The sequence below is a fragment of the Mauremys mutica genome, chromosome 6, assembly GCF_020497125.1.
Source record: "Mauremys mutica isolate MM-2020 ecotype Southern chromosome 6, ASM2049712v1, whole genome shotgun sequence".
Taxonomy (NCBI): Eukaryota; Metazoa; Chordata; order Testudines; family Geoemydidae; genus Mauremys; species Mauremys mutica.
Window position 1 is genome coordinate 24,749,533 of NC_059077.1, and position 20,924 is coordinate 24,770,456.

The following is a 20,924-nucleotide window of genomic DNA, read 5'->3' on the forward strand; positions in this document are numbered from 1 at the left end:
TTTTCACCGCTGCTATCTGGATGTATGCAAGTGAGTTAACAAAATTCCTAGGTGGTGAACCTGGAGAAAGAGATTATATCTTCACAATTTCTCTATTTCTTCTGGTCTTTTTTCCAGCTAACCAACATCACTCTGATTCAGACTAGTTTCACGCAGTTAGCTGTCACCAAGTTGTAGCCATATACTTGGAAAACAAGTACTCAGGCCATCTCACTACCTCTCCTAGTAGTATTGAATAGGTGAGGTAGCATTATGGAATCTTGGATGAATGATCATATAAATCAAGCTTCTGCTCTTCTCAGGAACAAAAGAATTTAAGAGCCATTTCTGTGCCATATTCAAACCTAAACCCACACTGAAAACAGTTGGGGAAGACTGGACTAAATGGATACTAAATGATGCTAGAACTGCCTCACCACAACCTGAAATACACAGTTCCTGCGCCAAGGAGTTGATAGTCTAAGCAGATCTTCAACAATAATGGACCCTCCAATCTATTCAAAACTATGCTATGAAAACGACATTTGTCTGACTTCACAACAATGTTGAACTCTCTTATGTCCTTTCACAGACTCCCTATTATTGTCTCCTCAAGATGAAGGAAGCAACAGTCTGAACGTGACAAAAGGTGTAAGCCTCACTATCCCCATTCTCTCATCCCATCTCAGAAACAGAATTTATAACATGACCAGCTGTATGCATGAGCCATAATCTAGGTGGATTATTCCTGTGTTTTTTAGAGCAGCTATGAAACAATACAGAAAAGCCATCCGCAATCACCCAAAATAATTAACAACTGATTCTTTCCTCTGTGTCCTCCTTAGTCACCTTCAAAAAATGTGTGGTACAGAAGAGAATCCAAGCAATACTCCCACTTTCTCTCTCTTGACCTATAAGCAAGAAGACCAGATGCTTGCATAATTTTAGTGTGAGACTGCCTACATTCCTGATTTAATAAAACCAGGTGAACCACTCTAGCTTGCTGATCCTCCCGTTGCTCATGCTAGATCCATCTGCAGACAATTGGACAAATAGGCATACAGAGTAATCCAGTCAGGTTTCATCCACAGTTTTTAAAGACATAATCAGTTATTTAAAATTTACTAGACACCTACTAGCAGAGGACTAAATCCAGCTAGCTGAAGGCAGATATGTAAGAGAAGAAGGCTGGGAAGAAGCATCAATAAGGTCTAATGGTAACATCTTAATCCTTATTGCAACCTCTCAGCAACACTGAATTGGTAATCCATAGAGTGCATGAATAAGGACTACAGGCAGGCTACAAATACCATATAAAACAATAAACCCCATCAACCAGTAAATCCTAACCAGAGGACATCTGTCAGAAATTACTCCTCCAAACCCAGTTCCCATTCCTATTTGGCATCTCCCACATAACTTCCTTCCTGTTTTATCTGTCCTAATCTCCAGTGTATCCATACCCTTTTCTCTCCACCCTTTTTTGCCAGAGTCCTAGATGAGCCACATTTGGATATGAGTAATAAGGTGTGGTCTCTATTCTTCTCTAAGAAACTCGGGCAGGAATTTAACGTCAGGTCATCTTAACATTAGTGAAGGTTGCAATGGCTAGAAAGAAGATTGCCAGTCCCTTTCCATGCAAAAACTGCTTGACCACCTTTTTTGCTTGTTTGAGGCCAACTTAGACTAAATCCTCCCAGATACATTGAACAGCTCTTTTGTCCTATTGTGACCTAGTCGAAGGTAGACCCTTTTTTCTGCAACTTCTTGTCAAGTCTGTAGGGGCTTGAAACTGTTATAAAACCTCCTGTGTCATAAAAAGTTATTCTGGTCTTGACAAAACTGAAGGAAAAGTTCTTTTTGAGCCATTCAGCTCTTTTGAGCTTAATTTTTTTTCATGTAAGTTCATTTTCCTAGCCTCAGTAACTTCATCTTGTGGAGTAAATGAGCTTCAGGCCCTCATGACTTCTCTGGATGGTGTCAGAGTTCCATCTTAGTGAGCCCATCATCTTTCCCACATTATTCTCATACTTTGATGCCCACCTCAGGGAGGCCCTTCTTTGTACACTGGATGTGAAAATGTCTTTGGAATTCTTACTTGGAGCAGTCTAAAGCAGTTAGAAATTCCAACCGTTATTTTGTTTCTTAATCTGCTGGTTAATGCTGTTAACAAAAGGTCTAGTGGATGTCTGAGTTCATTTCATATTGCTATTACCTGGCTGGCCTGAACTAAAAGTCTGGGTAAAGGGTCAGTTGATCAGAGGCAAGGTTATCACCACTGCCTGCCCGGATTCAGAGTGTTCATAGACATATGTTAAGCCAATTATGTGGTCTCTCCTCACAGATTTACAATGCATTATTGCTTGTCTTCAGCTGCTGGAAGGGAATCCTATTCCAAACACTTTGTTTCAGAACTTATTTCTAAAGTAAAGCGCTCCCACATTCAAAAAAAGGTTTTGTTTACATTTTCCAATATTCCTTATTTGCAATTTTAGCTTTTAGTTTTTAATACCTGCTTGCTGTTTCCTTCTGCAGTTGTGAATGTTGTATGTGATGTTGCATTTTTAAGAGTAATCCGAGTCCTCATTCTATAGATATGGAGATAGAGATAGGAAGAAGAAAAAATCCCTTGTTCACATTATTGCTATTGACCATGTTGCTGCTTGTTACAACTTTGCTCTCATTTTAACTTTAGGGAAGATACTTCAAGCTTTTTACTCTCCAGGGTGAGAATCTTCCAGAGGTTGTAATTTTCCCTCTGTGAAGATTATCAATTTGTGGAGTTTTATCTCATCTCTCTGCCTACTCTCAGAGTTTGAAGGTTACCCTTTTTATGTTAAAAGCAGCAAAGAGTCCTGTGGCACCTTATAGACTAACAGACGTACTGGAGCATGAGCTTTCGTGGGTGAATACCCACTTTGTCCTTCCATCCGACAAAGTGGGCATTCACCCACGAAAGCTCATGCTCCTATACCTCTGTTAGGCTATGGCTACACTTGCACTTCAAAGCGCTGCCGCGCTGTCCGTACTCCACCTCCCTGTGGGGAATAACATACAGCGCTGGGAGCCGTGCTCCCAGCGCTGGGGCTTTGACCACACTGGCGCTTTGCAGCGCTGCAATTTGCAGTGCTGGAGAGGGTGTGTTTTCACACCCTGCTGCAGTGCTGCAAATTTGCAAGTGTAGCCATGGCCTCAGTCTATAAGGTGCCAGAGGACTCTGCTGCTTTTACAGATCCAGACTAACACGGCTACCCCTCTGATACTTGACACCTTTTTATGTTTTTTCCTCTTATATCTTGTCTGTTTTTTTTCTTTTGACACTGAGGTGAAGCTGGGAAAATCCATCTTGCAGTAAAGAACTGAAAATTCAGGAAAGAATTGGGTATTTTAAAAGCTAAACAAACACAAAACAAACCCTACATTTCAGGTCTTGTTTTGCAAAATACAAAAAGATTTGTGACAACTGAAAGTATGGGCTGTAGTGCAAGTAAAGTTTTTAGTTTCCGGGACCCACCAGATGAATGTTCATTTAGAATACTTTGTTCGGAAATTCTGATAGTAATGAATTAGGTTTAATGGATGATATACATGCTATATAATATTTTTATATAGACTTTTTATAATCTACATTACAAGGTGCTGCTTATATCCAAAATTATTGGGATTCTACTCTAAGTATACATTGATTTTGTAAATTGTAAACCGTAAATTGACATCTTAATTGTCCAATCAAGTCATTGAAGTTAGATCATATATATATTTCATTCAAAAATAATATTTAAAAAAATTAAGCTTGCAAAGTGAAGTATTCAGGTTTGGAAATTCAGAATACTGCCCCTTTGTGTATATGAATTATAGTGCAGTCCTCAACTCTCCCACTGTACTTCTCCAGAAGTGGTAGTTTGTTTGTTTATTTATTTTTATTCTCACTGTTCAGTGTTAGTCCCTTAAGCTGTTTGCACACAATCCAAACACCACAGTGAACCGGGCAGAGAGAATCCATGCCTTGTTCGCTACAAAACTCTGCTTTCTTCGGCACTCTATACATGCACTGAATCAAACTGGGTCCTGCAGTAGAAAATGTATTACACTATGCATAAAAAGCAATTCTGGTTATGGAGGAACACCTTAACGTTTACATTTGCTGATTTATGAATGCTGCATGTTGTTATCCTCCATGTTCTTTTAACGTTTAACCATAGACCATGAATATACTGAAAATGTGTTTACAGAATATGCCCACACACTTACTTTCATAGGGTAGGTTTGTTGCCTGTGTTTGTGTAGGAAGACTTTTTTCAGGTTTTTTGGGGGTCTTTCATTTAGAGGTTTATCCTTTCATGTGTATTGTTTTTTTTCTTTCAATCTGCAGATAAGCCTTTGAAGAAGCGAAAACAAGATTCTTATCCACAGGAGGCTGGGGGTGCTACTGGAGGAAATAGACCAGCTTCTCAGGAGACAGGTTCTGCAGGAAATGGGTCAAGGCCAGCATTGATGGTTAGTATTGATCTTCAGCAAGCAGGACGAGTGGACTCTCAGGCAACTGTAACTCAGGACTCAGACACCATAAAAAAGCCTGAAGAAATAAAACAGTGTAATGATGGATCTATTTTTATTCCCCAAGAAGACCCTGTTGGAGTTCTTAAACTTAAACCTGAAAACCATCCTGAAACCTTTAGGAAAAAGTCAGATTCTGAGTGTCAGAAGACAGATATTCCACAAAATGAGAGCAAACAGACAGAAGTGCAACAAAATGAAAGCAAATGGATGGAAAGTAAACACAATGAAAGCAAACAGATAGAAGCTAAACATGAAAGTAAGCATGACAGCAGACCAATGGATGTGAAACAAAATGAGAGCAGACCGATGGAAACAAAACAAAACGAGAACAGACAGATGGACGTGAAACAAAATGAGAGCAAACAAAATAATGGCAAACAGGAAATAAGACAAAGGCCCGAAACACCAAAACAGAAGAATGAAGGTAGGCCCGAAACACCAAAACAGAAGAATGAAGGTAGGCCCGAAACACCAAAACAGAAGAATGAGGGTAGGCCCGAAACACCAAAACATAGACATGATAATAGAAGAGATTCTAGTAAACCATCTTCAGAGAAGAAACCTGAAATATCTAAACATAAACAGGAAATTAAATCTGATCCTTCCAGGGTAAAATCTGAAAGTAGATCAGATCCAACAAAACAAAGACCAGATGGACGTTCAATTCCTGAGACACCAAGGCGTGACCATGATAGCCTTAAACAAAAATCTGAGGATAGGGGCGAATCAGAGAGATATAAGGGAGATCCATCCAAGATCAGAAGACCTGAATATTTGAGATCCTCAAGCAAAAGTGAGCATGACTCCAAACATGGGATTAAATCTGATAGTTCAAAAACTGAGAAACTAGAAAGAAAACATAGACATGAGTCTGGTGAGTCAAGGGAGAGGTTCTCTTCTGGGGAACAGAAATCAAGACCAGACAGTCCTCGTATTAAACAGGAAAGCAAAGGAGATTCTAGTAAATCAAGACTTGATAAACCTGGTTTTAAATCACCCAACAGCAAGGATGAACGAAGGACAGATGGTAATAAGAGTAAAGTGGATAGCAATAAACCACACACTGACAATAAGGCAGAGTTTCCCAGTTATTTGTTGGGGGGAAGATCTGGTGCATTGAAACATTTTGTTATTCCAAAAATCAAGCGTGATAAAGATGGCAATGTCACTCAGGAGCCAAGGAAAAGTGAAATTAAGGGTGAACAAAAGGAGAAAGTGGAGAAGATTGGGCTAGTAGAAGATCTAAATAAAGGCGCTAAGCCTGTAGTTGTTCTGCAAAAGCTTTCTTTGGATGATGTACAAAAATTTATTAAAGACAGAGAAGATAAATCAAGGAGCTCTTGTTTTAAACCCAACAAGAACAAGTCATCCAAATCAAATAAAGGTAAGACTCTTTTAAGGTTAATTTGTATTACATTTAGTAAGTTCCCTCTCTTCTTAAAATTTTTTAATATTGCTATTGATAGAAATTGAATAAATATTTTTTAAATTTGAGCTAATTGAATGGTACTAAACTAATTATTTCTATGATTACATGAGTTGTTTCCATTTGACTCTGTATAATCTCAGTTATGCAATGCCCCATTAGAAATCTTTCATCGGTGGGACTACATTGATTTATTTACCCCAGTGCAAATCCCTAATGTAGAGACACTTAAACCATTCTAAATCATGCATAGATATGGTATAAATATGATTTAAACTGATTTAAATGCCTCTACATTAGGGATTTGCAGTGGGGCAAATAAATCAATTTAGTTACACCAGTGCAAAACCCGCACGTATAATCCAGCCTAAGACTTTTTACTATTACTGGAACCTGTAGCTTCTTAAAAAATGAATGGAATGACATGATTCAGTAGGGACACCTAGTTGAATTGGGCAAAGCCATCTATCCAATCTACACTATAAATGAGTATTGCAGGAACCCACATACTATTACATGGTTGTCCCTCAATATGCTTAAAGCAGCATGGTTGTTTTAACATATTAGCCTTGAGCCTTTAGCTCAATTTGGAGACAACATTGTCTGTCTGATCCCATCTATGCTGAAAGACTGAAGATAGTTTAACTGATATATAACTTGGTCTGCTGACATAGTTGAATTCATAGTGTAGACAGAATCTTACTTGATGTAGCTTGTATGTCATTCAGTGTTTTTAGGTGGGTGATTTTTGTGTTGAATTAACACTTAATTTGTATGAATGACCAAATTTGTTTTAGTGTTCGTCTAGATGATAAACACTGTAACTCCACATTGTGAAAGCTACCTTACCATCAAGTTAAAAATTATGGTTTTAAGTGTTTAGATGTTAAATTAATGTAAAACTTGTAAAAGAATCATAATGTGTCAACATCAATAAGTCTGTCAGGCCACAAAATAAAGGATAAATCAATTGTGTGGCGGAAGAGGCTTTCAAATACATAAATTTATACATATGAGCCCATAGCTACTTAAATAGCTAACATCATGTCTAATTGCTCACAGATTTGACATTTAGACTTTTTTTTTATAAAGTTGCCTTGATTCAGTAAGATGCTCTTTGTGTGTTGTGCGTGTGTGTGTACATAAGTATGGAGATATCTGTGATAAATTTATCACATGGTTTTATAGTTTATCATGCACCTTTCACTGCTACACCTAATCTCTGCTCACAATTTATTTTAGATCTCCAAACCTCTGAGCAGCTCAAAACACCAATTATTTTTTAAAAAAATTTCTCATCTCCAAAATGTGAAATTCACTCCTGCCTCCCCACACAATTATCTTTCTGGGGTTTAGGACTGGGTCTTGCAACAATAACACCTGTCTAGAAATGAAAAATCACAATTTTGTGTCTCTCATCTCAGGAGCCTACAAGATTAAAAATGGGAGCTTTATACCATTGATGAAGGAATATTCTATGCTTTCTGATGGGATCCAGCACTACCCTTGGAAGGGCCTAAGATAGTGGACTTTGAAATCATAATTTTGTCATGTATAGAAGATCTATTTTAGATAATTTTTAGAGGTTCTTGCGCCCACTGAGCCCTATGCAGTTTATGTATACCAATATATTAATATTTTAAAAATATTCCTAAAATAGATTTTCTGTAATATGTGGCATGTAGAGAACACATAGTGGCTAAAGGTTGAAATGGCACTTTTTAGTGATGATTAAATTGCCCATTTAGGGATTAATGGCTTTTCCACACATGAGCTATGCATTCATCTCAAACTCTTGCTGATAGAACTTAAACTATCCCTTTTTATAGTCCATAAATAGAAACACATGCAATATATTGTCACTTAGATATATTTCAAAAGTGAAAACGTTTTTTTCTGTTAGTGGGGGAAAATGTAAATCCCTAAACTAGCATCTGTCAGTTTTTTCAGTTTTGTTTCTAGAAACATATTCTTACAGTATTGGAAATAAGCTCTATGGAGAGACTGTAGTTAAAGTAACTAGATTTCTTTTATAACCTTTTGACATGTGGCCATCCACATTTTTCAGAAACTGCCTTTGCAGTTCAAATTTTGCATGTGTGTTCTATATTAACATCTGAAAATCTTCTAGACAATCTCTTTCCATGATGTGTGTAGGGCTGCCCGAGGGGGGGAGTGTGGGGCGGAGTGGGGCACTTTGCCCCGGGCCCTGCAGGCGCCCCCATGAGAATATAGTATTCTGTAGTATTGCAACTTTTTTTTATGTAAGGGGCCCCCGAAATTGCTTTGCCCCAGGCCCCCTGAATCCTCTGGGTGGCCCTGGATGTGTGATGCTGAATAATTCGGTGTAATTTGAAAACACTCAAAACTAGAGCTAAAAGTCTCACTTGGCAGCTGTTGGCTGAAGATTCTGCCTAACCAGTGTGAAAAACACTTGTCATTTCCCCAAAACTACTGCTTCTCCAATTTAAAGGAATTTATTGTTCTGTGTTTATTTTGTACAATATTTAATTTTGAAATTTTGTCAAACATTCTTATAAACGTAACTTTCTATAGCACTCTTGCTTTTGTTTATTCCTTACTTTCCTGCATGGTTTCACTCAGCTTTTTTCTCTTCTATCATATAATAGGTTGTGGTGAGTCTTTTCCAGTGTTGTCTTCAGTGTCCATTTTCTTTTTCCCCACTAACTTTCATCTATTTCTCTTACTTTTCCCTCATGGTGTTCTGCACCTCCTTCCCCATATTTTCCTTCTCCTTTCTTCTTCCACTCCTACTGCCCAAGAAACCTCTCGTAGGCCTGTCTATGCACACAGGTTGCTCTGGTTTAATTTTTAAACAAATTTTGTTAAACTGCTGCAAAACCCTATATAGATACTCATTCTGTTTGATTGGTTTATTTTGATTTACCTTAAAATTGTTTCTAATCAACTTAAGCTGCCCTAAAATAAACCTGGTTTCAACTGAAATAAGTGTCCAAATAGCTTTTAGCAGAAGTCAAATTAAATCCATTTAAAAATCACACCTTTAGTTACACTGGTGCAATTTTGCATCTAAACAAATCCTTAGTGGTATGCAGATTTTTCTCCATCAATCTTTTTCTCTGCTTCACAGCCATCCATGGTACACGGGCTTGTGAAATTTTACCAGACACCTAATAAAGGAATAAGCCTGTTAGTCAAAGACTTAAAAAATATGAGCATTGCTGGGAAAGAGGAGAGGTTCCTTGGATTCTCCAACAAGTTGCTATCCTGAACCTTGATTTGGGATCGCTGTTTTCATATAGGCCTCTAGGTAGTAGGCCATTAATAAATTTGAATCATCTCTCAATCCCCTCTGGCTGTTTGAAGGAAGAAGGAACATTTTCTCTGTTCCGTTCACAGATTGAATGTTTTTCTAAAAGATATTTCCAACTCAACTAGAAGTTATGGGCTTGATGCAGGCATTGCTTGGTGAACTTCTATGATCTGTGTTATTCGAGTCGTAATAAATTATTATAATCTCTTCTGGTCTTAAAATCTGTGAGTCACTCATCCTCCCCCTTCTACTCCAAAGCCTCTTACTGCAAAGGTGGGTTGTGTGTGGAGGGTCTCATACTCTTCTTTCTCCTCAGATTTCTGGCTGTAGTGAGTGGGTTATATCTGCAGTCCTTCCTCTACCCAGACTCCAATTCTTAGTTCTCTCCAGTGAATAGCTCCAGTGTCTGCCTCTGTTTCTGCTCCTAGCTGTGTCAGTCAGCTGCAGCATGAAATTGAGCTGATTCTTGTCAGTTTCCTGGCTACTCATAGAATTTGGAAAGGAGCAGTTTTCTCTCTGCAGCAGCTTGCCAAAATAAAGAGCAGCCACAGAGGAAATGGAACTGTCTGCAAACTTAGGAAGATATTGGTTAATTCACTCAGTTCATGTTTGGAAGATGGTCTTTGCCACCACAACAAAAATAAATTTAATTATTTTTAAATGGAGGCTTCAGTTCTGTAGAAGCTGATGCTGGCTGACAAAAGCTTCCTACTCTCCATAGGACAAATGGGATTTTTTTTTTTTTGGAGACTTGTGTAGAATACCTTTTTTGAGTCTTGTCATATCGCACACAAGCTTGTCTTAAAAATTTCAGTGGTTTCACCGAAGAACCTTTGACAAAGTCTAGTGCAGAGTACCATTTATCATATTTAGACAGATCGTTTTAGGATTAATCAGCATGGATATTTGTACTAAATGCTGTCAGATTCTGCTAGATCTACAAAGGGGATTTTAACCACTCCCCAGAAGTTTCTGTTAACACACACTGTTAATGCTCTATGCAACTGTTCTGTGACTGTGTAAAAATGGCATCATCTTACTTAAAGCTGCTCCTTAAGTGTATTCTTCTTACAGAAGCAACTAATTTTTTTTTTTTTTTACTGATACTTACTCCGACTAACACTGCAGAGCCAATATTATACTTATAGAATCACCGAACTGGAAAGGACCTCGAGAGGTCATCTAGTCCAGTCCCCTGCACTCAAGGCAGGACTAAGTATGGCAATGCCTCGCTTAACGTTGTAGTTATGTTCCTGAAAAATGTGATGTTAAGCGAATCCAATTTTCTCATAAGAATTAATATAAATATGGGGGATTAGGTTCCAGGGAAATTTTTTTCACCAGACAGAATACTATATATTGTATAAATATACACACAGTATACGTTTTAAATAATTTAATACTGTTCACAGCTATGATGATTGTGAAGCTTGGTTGAGGTGGTGAAGTTAGAAAGTGGAAGAGGGAGGGATATTTCCCAGGGAATGCCTTGCTGCTAAATGATGAACTAGCACTCGGCTGAGCCCTCAAGGGTTAACACATTGTTGTTAATGTAGCCTCTCACACAAGGCAACATGAGAGAGGGGAGACAGCATAGCAGATAGACAGACCCGCACCTTGTTTGTGGGAGAGAGAGAGATGCACACTGCCCCTTTAAGTAAGCTGACCCACTCTTAAGTGCATTGTCTTTTTAAGTGGATCAGGAAGTTGAGACAGCAGCTGCTGCCCCAAGCTCTCTGTCTCTCTCCATTGGTGTCCCCTCCCTGCTCTATATGGAGAAGGGGTAAGGGGGGTGCAGGATCATGGGGGAGGGGGACACCTTGACATTAGCGCCCCCCCCCTTCCCCTCCTGCACAGCAAGCAGGAGTCTCTGGGAGCAGCTCCAAGGCAGAGGGCAGGAGCAGCACATGGCAGTTGGGGGGGGAGGGGAGGGACAGCTGAACTGCTGGCAATTGATAGCCTGAGGGGCGGCTGCAGCACAGGGAGCTGATGGGAGGCTGCTGGTCCACCCTGGTTACAAGCCCCCACCAGCTAGCTGCAACAGGCTGCTCTTTCTGCAAGCAGTGGACAAAGCAGGCAACGGCCAAATGACATTAGAAGGGAGCATTGCACAACTTTAAATGAGCATGTTCCCTAATTGATCAGCAATGAAACAACGTTAACCAGGACCACTTTAAGTGAGGAGTTACTGTATTATCTAGACCATCCCTGACAGGTGTTTGTCCAACCTGCTCTTAAAAATCCCGAATGATGGAGATTCCACAATCTCCCTAGGCAATTTATTCCAGTGCTTAACCACTCTGATAGGAAGTTTTTCCTAATGTCCAACCTAAACCGCCCTTGCCGCAATTTAAGCCCATTGCTTCTTATCCTATCCTCATATGTTAAGAGGAACAATTTTTCTCCCTCCTCCTTGTAACAACCTTTTATGTACTTGAAAACTGTTATGTCCCCTCTCAGTCTTCTCTTCTCCAGTCTAAACAAACCCAGTTTTTTCAATCTTCCCTCATAGATCATGTTTTCTAGACCTTTAACCATTTTTGTTGCTCTTTTCTGGACTTTCTCCAATTTGTCCACATCTTTCCTGAAATGTACTTGTGTGTCATCATCAAAATTGTTTTGAAGTTGCAAACAGTTACATCTATTCAAACCTATTGATGGAAATGGAACTATCTTGGTGTCAGTAGAGGTATACTTTGGCCTCCAGAATATTAAGTAAAGAATCCTGCTTGATTTTTGGATCCCATATTGAGTTTTCAGGACATGTAGTCTAAGCACCGTTCATATGGTAATTGGCAGGCTGGAGTAATGCACTCCATGGTCCTGGGCATAACCTGTCATGGGCTCCCTGTGGCTCCGCCCCACACTGTGGCCCTGCTGAAGGCCTTCTCTCCCAGTGAGGCAGAGGTAGTGGTTTCTGCTCCCAGAAATGGTAGCAGTGGAATGCCCAGTACCTACCCCAGCATCCAGGGTATATCTGTGTTGTGGCTAAGTGAGCTTGGCATGTTTCATTCTCCTCCTGCTCTTCCTACACAGTTCTCTGGTTGGGTCAGGAGAGTCCTTCACTGCTTCCATGAGATCTTCTTAGCATATGCCTCAGGTGGCACTTGACCAGGATTCATCGCCAAATTTGGTCTTCTGGTTGGATCATTAGCTTCCTCGGCTTGGGCTGGTACTGATGGGGAGTGCGATGGGGAATGGGTACTGATGGGGAGTGCGATGTGAACACTGATCCATGCCCCCCTTTCATGAGATGTATGGGGCAGTTCACATTTATAACCTAACTGGGAAGGAGTAGCGGGGGAGCTGAAAGGTATTAACGCCACAGTTAAGAAGTCTTGCAATTTTTTTGTGAATTGTAGCTATTTGCAAGAAGCTGGTAAATTTGTAAATTCCACGAGAAAAACAGAGTTCATGGAATTTATAGAATGTATAAGTACATCTTGTTGAGCTTTTAAGTCCCATAAGTTTGATGGCTATGGTTCAGGAAGCTCCAGTGGTGAAACTAGAACAGCTATTAAATGCTGTGAAACCAATATCTAGAATGCTTGGAAGTTACAGAAGTTTGACTTATTGATTATTTTGATGAGTGTAGTGTTTGAAGGAGCCTTTATAAACATTAGACTATACCAGCAGAGCTGCAGACCATTTGGGATTTATGGCAGATACAACTTTCATTTGGTATAATAATAGAAAGAGGCTTCGAACAAGGTCCTGTTCAATGTTGCATTCAATGGGCCAGGTCCTCAGTTGGTATAAATAGATATTGCTCTATTGACTACACCAGCTGAGAGTCATGTCTATTGTTCTAAAAGGCTCCCCTGGCATCTGGAAAAAACTTGGAGCATGTGGGAACGGGGTCAGCACCCACCTCTCACGAGCGCCCCCTTTTCTCTGACTGATATATCTGCAATCAGTCTTTTTTCGTGGTGGCACCTGCCTCTCATGGGCAGCCCCCTTTGGTTGGTTGGGTGTGAGCCTGCTTTTTTGGTGGGGGGTGGGGGGGGAAGGGATCTTATATTACGATGGCACCTGCCTCTCATAAGTATCCCCCCGGCCGCTGGTTCTCTCAGCTGGTCTTCGGCAGCTTTCCCTGGGTGCAGTTCTGCCCGGTGAGCTCTCTGCAGTGAGCTGTCTGTGGCCTGCTGCTCATTTAGCCAGCCAGGCACCCGGTCCTCCCTCAACAAGCTCCACACAGCAACTGATGGCTCTGCTCTGCTGCTTGCCTTTTATCTGGCCCTTTTGGCCCCTTATTGCTCTCTCCAGCAGCCCCTCTGATTGGCCGCTTTTCTGCAGCCACTGTAAGCTGCCTGGAGGACTTTTCGCTGCTCTACTCTGGGGCAGAGTGATGCAGGGCCACAAGGCCCCCAGCAGGGGGCCTCAGGACCTAGTCCACCCTGCCACATGCCTCCCCCTTCAGATAGGTTTGAGGCGGTGGTTCTTCCCCCCCCCCCCAAGTCTTTTCTCATGCCCCCATTAGTCAGGGTGTACTCCACTGGGGCTACCTCTGCCTCTGGCTCTGCCCAATAAATAATTAAAAACTTGCCTGTTTCTGTGGCTGCCTCTGGCTCTGGCCCTCCTTCGGCCTCTGCCTCTGGCTTCGTTGTCTTACTGTTTTTGCCTCCGCCTCTCCCTTCCTTTGGCCTCTGCCTTCACTGTTTAGTTGTTGCCACTGCCTTTTCTTCGGGCTCGGGCTCTGGCCTCACACAATAAAACAGTTAAAAGCTTGCAGTTAAACAGTGAATTCTGACTTGGTTCCTTTTAGACAAGGTCGATCCGAAGAGCCCACTTCTAGTACCATAATGTAACCGGGTCAGCACCCACCTCTTGCAAGTGCCCCCTTGTCAGCACCCAGCTCTTGCAAGTGCCCCCTTTTCTGTAGCCAATCTACCTGCAATCACAGTCTTTTTTGGGAGGAGGCACCTGCCTCTCATGGGCAGCTCCCTTTGGTTGGTTGGGTGTGAGCATGCTTTTCTTTTTTTGGTCTTACATCAGGGTGGCACCTGCCTCTCATAAGCACTCCCCTGGCCGCTGGGTCTCTCAGCTGGTCTTGAGAGCTTTCCTTGGGCTCAGTTCTGGCCAGTGGGCTCTCTGCAGTGAGCTGTCCATGGCCTGCTGTTCATCTAGTGAGACAGGCACTCAGGCGTCCCTCATCAAGCTCCACACAGCAACTGAAGACTCTGCTCTGCTACTTGCTTTTTATCTGGCCCTTCTGGCCCCGTATTGGTCGCTCCAGCAGCTCCTCTGATTGGCCGCTCTTCTGCAGCCACTCTAGGCTGCCTAGAGGATTTCTCACTGCTCTACTCTGGGACAGGGTGATGCAGGGCTATGAGGCCTCCAGCAGGGGCCCTGACACAGGGACTATAAGAAAATACACAATTAAAAGTTTTAAATTAGTTAAATTTGTATATTAAATATACAGGTATTCAAAACAGCATTACTAGAATGCTGTAATTAGGGGGAAATATCTTCATTGCTTTTTCAACTTCTGAATAGGATAGAAATACAGTCATGTGACTTTGTAATGATAACATGGATTTTTTTTTTAATAATTCTAGCGCAAGCAAAGATACAGTTCTAATTCAATTCTGTTCTAGGCTTTGCTCTGTCTGGGTTGTATTGAACAGGTTCATCATCTGAAAAATTTCCCAGACGTGTTAGCCGGAAGTTGACACACAAAGTGGGAGGAACCTTAAAAAGAATTCATCACTTGCTAGAACCCTGCATGGGACTTTTAAAAATTCTGCTCCCATCCCACCCCACAATACCTACTCCCACCCACTACTGCACTGTTTCTTGCATTTTTGTCCCACTCCTACCCACAAAAACCTTAGATCCCACAAATTCTGCAAGAGAGACAGATTCCTCCATGCTACTTTAAAAAAAAATTGGTTTATCTATATATAAATGAAATTCAGACGGAATTTTTACGTGGTAAACTGATGAGAGATTTAGTGTTTCCCCACAAATTACTGCAATCTGGTTTTTTTTGCCCCTCCCAATCCCACCAGCAACAACATACATTTTTCCTGCTCCCACTATTATGGTAGTAGGGCCTGCAGGGCCTGCAGATACAGGACTTTACCACTTCTCACTCCCAGGATTTATACTAACATAGTGCTCTGGAAGCTTCATCTTTTGTATGCCCATTCCTTAGTAAATATCAGATAAACTTGTAACCCCCTTGGTTGTCAGATGTAAGAAGACATACACAATCCCTCTCTCTCTCATCTTAGTTTGCTACTGCAAAGAGGAGAGGTCTCAGTTACCTCACCCCTCTTTCCATGTCCAGTCTACCGCGAGTTGTGTGGGTTGTCCTCTATTTTTTTTTCTTCTCCACTCCAGGGAGTGCCTTTGCTACTGCTCCAAGTATTCTCTAAGCTGCAAAAAGTGAAATTGACATGATGCTCATCTACTTCTGAACACAGCCCTGAAACTGACCACATTATTGTAAATTTTGTTCATCTCCTTGAGAGCAAAAATAGAATAACACATGGACTGTCCTTTTGCAGAGTCAAAAAGTCAGCACTTAATTGGTTCTCATTTGAAAGGTTATCTTTGCAGATATCAATGTTAGAAACTTGTGGTCTAATTTTTCAGAGATGCAAAACACTCACAACTCTGGTAGAAGTGAACACCTCTGAAAATGAAGCCATTTATTTAGATTTCTGAATGTTGGATGTACTTGCTTACTTTTAGACATTCATGATTGGAGAAATGTGCCTTTTTTTTTTTAAGTGAAAGTTTACATTCAGCAGAAGTTGAATTAATGTGAGGAAAAAGTTACGGAAATACTTCAGTTGAGGCATAATTTCACTTTCTGCTTTGAAAACAATATCATTCAAGAGGATTTATGGCTCAAATTTTAATTTGTTTAATCATAACACAGGGCATGACAAATCTGTGGGTCACATCAATTACAAAATCAAAACTTCCATATTGGTAAAAAAGATACTAAGCATTACATTTGTGCACAAAACAAAACAAAAAAAAACCCACCACCACACTTATCAAATAAAAACAAAATTTCAAATTAATCATCATTGGTCATGAATCTGCCAACAGTGTCTCTACTGTTCAGGAATAGTGATAATAGTGAAGGTCAGGTTCACAAAAAAATAAACAAAATAATATCATGATCAGTTGTTCACAGAATTGTTGAATTAGTTTCACAAGGCATTGAAATTATTTATTTGGGTCTCCAATGCCACTTCATTTTAAACAGAGTACTATTATATGATTTTGCACTTCATATTTTTTTCAAAGATCTCAAAGCATTTGTCAAAAGTGGGTTGTACTAGCCTCATTTTAGAAATAGGTAAAGGTGAGAAGTTCAGAGAAGGACACTAAGGAATAAAAACCACCTTGTGGAAATGATTCCTAGTCGTGTACTTCGATTACTAATCAAAACTGTCTCACTGCCTCCATTGGCTTCCATTATACGTGGCCGCTGGTACAAAAGAGCTCATGCTGAGCTATAGCTGAGGTTTTTCATTGCTTTCTAGTTAAAGGCCTGCTATTCTAAATGCTCTAAAATCTGCATCTTTATCCAGATTGCTTTGAAATTTGTTGTATCTTATGGGGGTGTGAGATAGAGTTATTGGTTTAAGTTTAGGGTCAGTTGAGCAAGGGCTCTCCAAGATACAGTCCCCTAAACAACCCAACATTTTACAAAATCACCTGGTTCTTCTAACTTTTTTTGAATATACCGGGGGCTAAAACTATGATTTTAATCATCCCCCAACTGATTTTAGTCATTTGGTATTAGGCATGACGGAGGTAATGTTGGATGAGTGGGAGCAGCTCTGAGCTGTGGTAGGGTAGTCTGAGCTGTTGGGGGGATTATGGGAGGTCAGAGCAATGATGGGGAGTGTTGGAACAGTGCAGGGAAGAGTTGGGTGGAAAGTAGGGAATCAGCTGTGCAGTGGGGGATGTTGAGGTGGCTTCAACTCTTTCCTCTCCAGAAACCCACATCCATCAATCACAGGCACTAATCTGCCCCCCATCACTGTAATATCTGAACACCTCAAAGTCTTCAGTGTATTTATCTTCACAATAGCTATTATTCCCATATTACAGATGAAGAACTGAGACAGAAACATGTCTTGTCTACGTGGGAAGCAGTATCGATATTAGATGAGGTGTGACTTTGTATTGCTATAGTTACCAGCTTATCTCCCTGTGTAGACACTTTTCTTCTGGTGTCAAGAGTGCCTTTCTCCAGTTTAGGTTATGTTGCTTTGAAAATGGTTTAAGAAATGAGAGAGAAAAAACCCCACTCTTATTGAGAAATAAACATCCACAGAGAACGTTATGGCGATATTATGATCTCTATAACTTCCTTTGTAGACAAAACCTAAGTGCTTGCCCAAAGTCCAGGAATTGTATCCAGATCCTCCCACGTTCCAGGTTAGTGTCCTAACCACAGGACAGTGCTTCCTCTGATGTGATCCCATGTCTGTCCCCCTTCAAAAATGTCTCTACTGACTCCATGCAAGTCCCTGGACTGTTTCTGTGTCCTTACCCCAGCTTCTTAACATGCAGGTCCCAGGCTGATGCCTGCTTCTCCATGGGCAGAAGGACTGAGGCAGGAGAATCAGTGTGCTGGACAGGCAGAAGACGAGATAAGGAGATGATGCAAGGGTAGTGGAAGGACCAACATGCAACCACTACACTACATTCTGTGCCTAGAATAATCAGTGGCAAGGAGCCAGAGGCAGTGGAGTGGGGGAGATGGGTTGTGGTATGTGCAAATACTGAGAAACTATTTTTTTTTAAAAACAAGGAAATTAAATGTCTTAAAACTTTATTAAACAGAGTTAAAGTTGCTCGGTAGAGCCTTGTGAAGAGTGACTAAACTTAAACCTTTGAAAACCAGGAAATGAAGAATTAAGATTCACATGAGCCCCACAATGCAACTTTAATTTTGCCCTCTTTAGGCGATACCCCAACACATTAATAACGCATGTACTAGCACTGTGTCCTCACAGATGCTACACACGTGCACTGAAGGACCAAGTCTAACACCTTCTGTCTGCTAAGGCAAAATTCGGGTTTATGTCAGGTGTAGTAAACAGGAGCTACCTTCACCTGGCCAACATTCAAACAATAACCCTACTCCACGCAAATAACACCAGACTCACTAAATATTATCACCCCTTCACCTTTGTGCTGAGGATTTCTTCTGAGACATTGCCTTTATTTTCCTGTCACTAAACCCCGGAAACCACTATCACCAGACTGCTGATAATCCCCATGGCAAGAAGACACCCTTATGCACTTCTACTGACACAGCCTACAAAATTCAGTGCTCAAATAAGGCATCCTTGATCCCTCATATTCCATATGTGTTTCTCTTCATATTGTAGCCAGGCTGCTTCTACTAATCCCTTATCCATTCAGTACAGCTACGCCTAACATAGTGAACGCAGCTGGAGTGCATGTCAATAAATGCTGGAATTCGAATCTATGGAACAGAGTACAAGCAATGGCACATTCACTTAATCCTTTCTCGTATTTATTTACTTATAAATTCATAGATGTTAAGACTAGAAGAGACAGTAGACCATCTAGTCTGATAACTTGCGTATCTCAGGCTAGAGAATTTCATCCAGTTACGCCTGTATTGAGCCTGTTAACTTGTGATTGACTAAAACATCTTTTAGTAAATCTTGATTTGAAGGCATTCAAAGATAGAGAATCCATTCTCCTTGATAGTTTGTTAATCTTTACACCACCCTTGTGGAGCCATTCCTAGTGGTTGTTGCCATCTCCAGCTGGTAAAATTAAAGTTGCAATGCAAGGGTAGCATGTGTCTTAACTCTTCATTTCCTGGTTCATAGTGGTTTAAATTTAGCCACACCATATTCTGGGATGTCACAATGCACTACTGGGCAACCTTACCTCTGGATTAACTAAGTTTGGGGGCATTTAATTGTACAATAGGCTTTTAGTCTTTTTAGAAAAATAAAGATTCCAACAGACAAAATGCTATACCATGAAAGACTTCTGATCATATTATTGGATAGTGTAAATAAAGGAAGGTGAGGGAACCAAGTTACTTGTATTTTTTTCAGGTTGTAAAATAAATGCAAATACCATGACTTTTCTCAGAATAAAATCAACTGATAATTTGTATTATTAATTTAGATGATCAACTAGGTAGGGGAAAGTATTTTAATTAAAATTAGAGGTGTTTTTTTGTAATTACAGATACAAGCTGAAATTGTTTATGTGAATCTAGGAATTTTAGGGAAAAAGGTTATTCTGGAAAAGCGTAACAGGATGTCTTTTTTGGTTACTGAACTCTGGGACATGTCTGTTACGTTACTTGCGTGAATTTATTTTTAAAGTAATTTTTTAATATTAACTGTCAAAGCTTTTAATATACATTTGAACCCTCAGACTGAAGCTGTTTTAGAGCACTTTTTCAGAAAAAGTACATATTTTGTATGCCAACCTCCCTACATACTTTTCTAGTATTCCTGATTACAGTATTATTTAATTGTGGATCACAGAAATGTTGTTTTAACTAGGAAATATTATATTTGGATCTGCCAAAGCTTTAGCATGTTTCACAGACAAGGTTATAACACCCATCCTGTTTGTACAGTAGAATTGAAATACGCTTTAACCATGTTGGGGGCAACCATGTTCTCACAGGGTTCACCAATGTGTGTGATTATGATGTAGTTAAGACTTTACAGAGGTCCTGAAGTAAATTGTTCTAAAGAGTACACCGGTGTATTAATTTTTGCTAAGTGTGAAAAGTGATGGATTGTATCTGACAACATATCAGTGTTCAGAATTTTTTTGTTTACAATGCTGTACAGTAAAATACATATACATAAAATGTCTTTATTTTAAAATGTGAAGATTCCCAAGTATTAAGTATAAAGTATCTTAGTAAAATTATGATGTTTCGTTATGTTTATTTTGATTGTTAGAAATATATTGTAGTGTACAAATATAAAAAAGGATTAACATGCATGGTAGCTAATATCTTAAAGGCACCTCATCAACGTATCCTAGTCAATTTCCAAACTTAAATGGAATTTCAGGTAGTTCACCTGCCCCTGTTGCCTCCTGCCAATTTTTGTGGTTTTATAAATCTTTTCTAAAGAAAACTGCAAAATGTTTTCCCCTCCTATACTACTGTTCAAAAAGGCACACAAACTAGAGGAAACACAGTGTGTTAACAGTAAAACAAACTATACACTAAATCCTATCAAATGCAAAAACTAAATACATTGAAAACAAATTTTCCTCAATGTTTTAATCTTAAATATTTTAGGAAATAAAAATCACATTTCTGTTTGACAGTTAAGTTGTGTGTCCTTTTAACTTTTTATAAGTATCCTGTAAATTTGAAGCAGAGCAAAATCATTAGCATGTGTTTTGTAGACTAATGCTTGTTACCATAAGGCTCATTTCTTGTGCATTAACTTGGATTTTCCAGGTGTTTCTATATGAACCTGAACAAATGAGGCTCTGTATATATAATAACCTCTACTCTTCTTAAGAGAATTTGGTGAGAGATGATTTGTACAGAGCGGACCATATCCTGTTGAATGCAACAAGAAAGAAAATACTAAAAACTGAGTTGCAGAAACATGTTGTTCTTCTCCCCTGCCACTCCTTGTCTTCCTCCCATAGTTGCTTTTT

At 40.0% G+C, this 20,924-nt stretch overlaps 1 protein-coding gene across 5 annotated transcripts in view; it reads left to right on the forward strand.

The window, feature by feature from the left end:
• Positions 1 to 20,924, forward strand: part of NIPBL (NIPBL cohesin loading factor) — a 281,825-nt gene that overhangs the window by 157,950 nt on the left and 102,951 nt on the right. For all 5 annotated transcript variants that reach the window (XM_045020599.1, XM_045020600.1, XM_045020601.1 and 2 more), the window contains exon 10: positions 4,352 to 5,923. In XM_045020599.1, coding sequence (XP_044876534.1) covers positions 4,352 to 5,923 — 1,572 coding nt within the window. The remainder of the gene's footprint in view (positions 1 to 4,351; positions 5,924 to 20,924) is intronic.